Source organism: Echinococcus granulosus (genome assembly GCF_000524195.1).
Source record: "Echinococcus granulosus chromosome Unknown EG_S00005, whole genome shotgun sequence".
NCBI lineage: Eukaryota > Metazoa > Platyhelminthes > Cestoda > Cyclophyllidea > Taeniidae > Echinococcus > Echinococcus granulosus.
The window spans coordinates 755,685-761,797 of NW_020170385.1; the positions used below are offsets into that span (position 1 = coordinate 755,685).

At 36.2% G+C, this 6,113-nt stretch overlaps 1 protein-coding gene across 1 annotated transcript in view; it reads left to right on the forward strand. All coding sequences in view use genetic code 11, as the record gives it.

Moving 5' to 3' along the window:
• Nucleotides 1-659: 659 nt before the first annotated feature.
• EGR_01343 (Ectonucleoside triphosphate diphosphohydrolase) overlaps nt 660-6,113 on the forward strand; it is a gene marked incomplete at both ends in the record, with an annotated part of 12,860 nt that continues 7,406 nt past the window's right edge. The window contains 7 exons of the mRNA XM_024490592.1: nt 660-684; nt 1,067-1,203; nt 1,530-1,644; nt 2,179-2,332; nt 2,583-2,754; nt 4,360-4,587; nt 4,913-5,044. Of these exons, the coding sequence (XP_024354916.1) occupies nt 660-684; nt 1,067-1,203; nt 1,530-1,644; nt 2,179-2,332; nt 2,583-2,754; nt 4,360-4,587; nt 4,913-5,044 (963 nt within the window). The remainder of the gene's footprint in view (nt 685-1,066; nt 1,204-1,529; nt 1,645-2,178; nt 2,333-2,582; nt 2,755-4,359; nt 4,588-4,912; nt 5,045-6,113) is intronic.

Here is a 6,113-nt window from a genome sequence, read left to right on the forward strand (position 1 = left end):
TGAGAACAGACATGGCTTACGTAAATTTTACTTGGTAGCCATATTTCATCAGAACACGGGACTGAGGTAGCTGCTAACAATAGGCGCCATTTTCAACCTTCTCTTTTAGAGGTTGTTACAGAATTTCCAATCAATACCAGATGCCCTTCTACGTCCACTTATGGCCTTAGAAATAAGTAATGAAGATTGGATTAGTTGTTCTTTGGAATCAAGTTTGCAATCTGCTGCCACCGGTGTCAGTCTTTCCTGAAATTGAAAGGAGCGATATAGCTAGCGCATAATATGATTTCCTTACCTACGTAGGGCTGGGAGCTGCTGGGTTGGCCTAAAGGCCACTTTTTACAAAAAATGTACAGCGTCAGAGTGTAAGCTGTCCACAAACCCCAAACGACTCATTAAACCAATCTTCAATTTTTTGCGATAAAATACTTGGGTCGCTCATTCCTTTAGTCTTTTGGGCATTAAATCACTAAAAATGGGACAATTTTTACTATTAGCTGTACTTAAAAAAAGGCAAAGACATGCTTTATTGCCATCCCTTTGCTTTTGATTTCGCCTATTTTTTTGTTTGAATATTCCGAACCGGCACAGTTGTTAGGTCATGCCGCTTTTGATATTATAAAAGCTTTATGTGATTTCATTGCTGCTAACTTATTTGCATGAAGTCGCCAGTTCAAAAGGCGTGTATCTCTGTAAAAAACATTATAACGTTTCTTTTATTTGTAACTTTAAGCCGCATTTGTTGGCTTTTCTGTGTCTAAGGTACGACCTATCTTTCCCTGATGAGCTTATCACAATTAATGCACTCATTGTTGTATCAATTAAAAACATGCCTAAACCAAACATTTTTCTAATGCTCCTTACAAGTAGTATATTTCACTGCCTGAGACCTCTTTGATTTTTCAACTTTTTATTTTTTATTCCCATTTCTTGCATATGTATAAATGCACCTTTTACGTTATATCTTCTCTTGTTGCTCCTTAACCAGCTAAATCCATTAATTTTTTATGTCAGCAGTGTTGTTATTTAAATGTAGTTCAGTTTTTGGCAATGCCTTTTTTTTCAGGCATGAATCCTAAAATTGATGAAATCATCCAAAAGAAGCATATCAAGTGGATTTTACTAGGCCTGCTGGTTTTGATATTCTTAGCTATCCTAATATTGGTTGTTTTGTATGCAATCGCTTGTAACGTGGGATATGTTGTGAGTCGCTATTTGCCTTTTCGCTTCTCAGCATTAACCTTTGGTTTTTTACATCTTCAAATTCGACAAAAAGGACCTTTTTAAATAAATGCCTTCCTTAATGTGCAAACTTGACTTTGTTAATGGTAATGCAAATTTAAGAGTCACATATGGATTTTATCTCACCAATTCATCCTGGAAAAACACTGTCACAAGGGAAAGTTTTGTTTAAATATCACTTTACAACTGACAACTGTTGAAGTTGGTTTTATTAATGCATTTTGAATTTATGCATGTGTTTGGTAGAAAGTACTCTAACCAAAAGAACATGCTTTTCTTTATTTAAGTATACACTTTTGATTGATGCGGGATCTACTTCCTCAAAGCTGACGGTTTTTAAATGGAAGGACTGGCCATTCCAGAAGAATGGCTATGTTGAAGAAGTTAAGATGGCAAAAGTTCGTAGGTTTACAAGTTTACTTTATTATTTATGCTTATTCGTTGAAGACTTTTAAACAAACTTTGATAATTCAAATAACCTGTAAGCAATAATAAGAATTTATGAATTGTATTCAGGTTTTTTTTGGGAATTCTTTTAATACTATATTTTTTGCCCTACATACAGTCTTTTTTTAGGTGGCATTTTGCTTTGATATTCCAACAAATTCTTTCTTTAAAGATGTTTCTGTCCCACAGAGATCAGAACTAGCTCTAACTTTCTTTGATTCAATAGTTATTGTAGAATATTGATCATTGTGAAAGTAGAATCCTTGACTAAGATACATCAATGCACTCTGAGTTGCATTCTTTCTCAAGCCTTTCAAATGAAATGGATGTAGTATGCATAAAGTTATTGACCAGCACAACTCGTTGGTCTATTGATATTTTCTGCGGGTGCTTTTGGACGTCTTGGGATTAGAGACATTAACCTCTGCGAAATCAAGACATAAATATTAAGAAAGGTTAAAGCACCTGTTTTGTTTACTTTTGAACAAGAACCCGGAATCTCAGCCTACAAGGACAAATCAGCTGATGCCTTTGCTGCACTAGAGCCCCATATAATGAATTTGTTGGGACAGACTATACCTGCTGAATCCCGACACTCTACACGGGTGTTTCTTGCTGCAACAGCTGGCATGCGTCTCTTAACGTAGGTTATACCATCTTTTATGATCGAGGGTATAATCTAACTTAAAATTTATTAATGTGCTGCCTTCCAGTATTACCACACTAATATGCATCCGTGAAGGACTGAACAATTGTCGAAATCGATTTAGCCGATTTACGTAGTTATTGTACTAATGTTTAGGTATGATCATTGTCGTCTATGCTAACTGAAGCGCGTAGCAATATTCCCTTTAATGCAGAAACAACAAAAGTAAAGCTATATCATGCTTTAGGTTAGAGAACCCCTTACAATCAGAAGCGGTTATTGAGAGCCTTCAGCTACAATTGCCCCAGGTTGGGTTAATGGTGGATAACCCATATTCTGATGTTCGAATAATGAGCGGGAGGGACGAAGGCATATACTCATGGATAACTGTTAACTACCTGACCAAAAAACTAGGAAGCGTAAGTCACAACTCTATTATACTAAATAAATCAGTTAGGCCTGCCCATCATAAATTGAATAAAGTCGTCTGCTTCATTACCTCGGTTGTGTTATAACATCGATACTCCATAGCAGAATTATTCGCTAGAAATAATGATCAAATCATAGGCACTGCCTGTAATTTTTGAAAAATCAACGCTTTATCATTCTTGCATTCAAATTTTCAGCCAATACATTACACACGAATCCAATTATGTACAAGTGAGAAATACTTCTTTAGAAAGTTATGGATAAATACACACATGTGTGTATGCATTCCCTTATCAAAAACTAGGTGCTACTTACCACTTTTACCTTTACAGTCAAATCTCTCCTTAATCAGAAAGAACTACGTGATCTTTTATCCTTTACTGTGTTACATAGTTGGTTACATTTTCAATAAAAGGGCTCCTGAGAATAGTAAGCTTACGGTCATGGAGAATCAAGTAATTGTATTAATTAAATAGATTCGCGTACTTTCACCTGCTTAAATCAAAGAAAACCCTCCTGAAGAGGCTAAATTATAGCACCCAGGAGTTCTCTGAAGGCGAAGAAAAAGGTAATACTAGGCAGAATTTACATATATATGTGACATGCAGCAGAGCTTGAGACTACTGGCATAGTCCGGAGGCCGGTCCACTCAACAAATGTACAGTGGTGGAGCACCTTAGTGACATCTTTAACAAAAAAGGGAGCTAAGCTAACATTAACTTACCATAAAATGTCTGAAAAGTACAGTAACTTTAGTATTATCTCCTTCAATCCAAAGCATAGGTCTGCCTAAGATCAAATTTTCTTGAGGACTATAAATCCGGATAATTAAGTTAGATGATTTAAGTTGGGGAAGTGTGTCCTGCCTAAGCAGTAGAGAAGTGCAAAAGCACTGATACTGATTAGCCAAGCACAATGTTATTAAAACAATTATAAGAGGAGGTGGATACTTTCAAGTTAATAAAAAAGTAGCGTAATTTTGAGTAGACTTTGAATTTTTTTAATCACTTATGGATTTTCACGTGATAATGCAAATTCTTGCCTTTTTTGTGAACGCATTAATGTTTTTATTAAAACAATTTGGACGAATTTCGCACGTATCAGTATATAGCTGTAATAATCCGCCGTTTGTTCAATTATGAAGTCAGGTGCGCAATCGAAAGCGTGATTTACAGCTGCCGCTGTGTAAAGAGCTGCAGGCTCTAGGGATATGTTGAGACTAACTTCAATGCCTCCATAACTTTAATTTTGGGACCTCAACTTCCACGCTTTTATTCCACCTGTTTTATATGCCCTCCTAATCACTACACCCAACGAATAGTTCCAGGAACTTTAGTAAAAGTTGCCATCGATTCTTGTTCCTAATCATTTCTGGGTGTTGGTCTGATAAGTGACATTTTATAACACCATTTACTTTCCACTGCATAGATAGAAGGACGAACTGTTGTCGAACTATACAAACTCATGTAGCCTACTAAACTCTTGTTTTTAACTGTATTTGTTCTAAAAGCAATTTAATTCACTGAGCAAATGCCAAATTGTTTGATTATCAGTCTTATTTTACTAAGACTGTAGTTAACTTCTACACATTGCAGCGAAATGTTCCGCCAGTAGATGAAAAACAAACCATTGGAGCCCTGGATCTCGGAGGTGCCAGCACTCAAATCACCTTCGTTCCAGAAAATAATAAACCGGCCCCACATACATCGACTCGAAATCTCTTTGGCAAGGCTTTTAACCTGTACAGCTACAGCTACTTATGCTACGGCAAGTCTGCCGCTGAGAAGCGGATATGGGCTGAAATAATAGGAAATCAGAGCGCTGTAAGATTTCTACAGATTGAAAGCTTTGTCCCAGAATGTTATTTCCTTGTATTGCTAATAAAATGAATTCACATAATTGTCCGGAAATGTTTAGCTGTTGCAAAAAGGGAAATAGTTCATACTTGATGTCTAATGGCGATATATGATGGAACATTGGAAACTATCAATTAGGCTCCGTTTAGGGAAATACAAAAGTATTGTTGCCAAAAGTTATAATTTAAATGAAAAAAACATGATTTATGTCTCCGTTGAATTGCGTCCATGCCGAACAGTCAGTTATGTAAAGTTAATAACGATGTTGATTTTCAAATTCCCTTCCTTATAGAGAGAGATAGACAATCCCTGTTTCCATCAAGGCAACATGGTTGTTGTTAAAACCAGTAAAATTTTTGCGGAACAATGTGTCTCATCAAAATATGCAGATGTCTTGGTTGGTTCCGCATTATTTCCACACAAAGTGAGTCTAATTTTCCGCTTAATTTGGTATAAATGATGCGAGCACTTGCATCTAATGCCTATACCATACCATATGAAATGTTGAACGTAGTACGTGTTGTCACGTACAATATGCATTAAACAGCACGCAACGAAAGGAGGCAATTTTATTAGCAAGATAAGGGTAATTAACCATGGCACCTTATTTCTGGAAAAAATTGGTTTATTACAGTATTCTTAGGATGTGTGCTCTCGTTTTTGTATTCCGCCAAATTTTGATTAATTACACAAAGCTTAGAATATACCACTAAATAACATCTTGACGCAATTAGACACGTCCCAGGCCAATAGTGTACTCAATGCCAATAATGCATGGAACGCCTTAATGTCACACAATTACTTTTGGCGTGAAGGATCTTCCGGAGAACGTCACCTTCAAAGGAACAGGTGACCCATCTAAATGTAGAGAAATTGTCGAAAAGATATTTCCAACCAAGGTGTGCAGCCAAGAACCCTGCATTTTTCATGGGATTTATCGACCTAACCTACGGGGTAATTTTCATGTAAGTCAAACTTATAAAAGACAAAATTGAATGTTAATGTTGCTCATAAACTCCGCAGTAGGAGAAGCAGAACATGATTTGTCATTGTCGAAAACTACCGATAAACAAATCAAATATTCGTGGATAAGCAGGTACCATGAATGTGTGACAAATAAGTAATCCAGCCAAATCAATGCTTAGAGTGTTGATTTATCTGATTCAGAAAACTCTCCGAGCTAAGCAATACATTGTCAAAATGAAAAATGGATTTGTAAACTGCTGATTACTAAGGAAAATTGGGCAAACCATTTCCACTTCTGAATTTCAAACTCTATTAATGCTAATCTAAATGTATTATGAATAACAAAATATTTCTCCAACTTAGAACCGATGGTGCTATGCCAATAACACAGATTAAATGGAATCGTTGAAGTGCATATTTATGGTTTCACCTCTTTACTCCTTTACATGTTGGTTGCAGGTCGTGAAATGGACAACACATTGAGAACCTCAACTTCTACTGTAAAACCGGGCTTGTTAATATTGTAA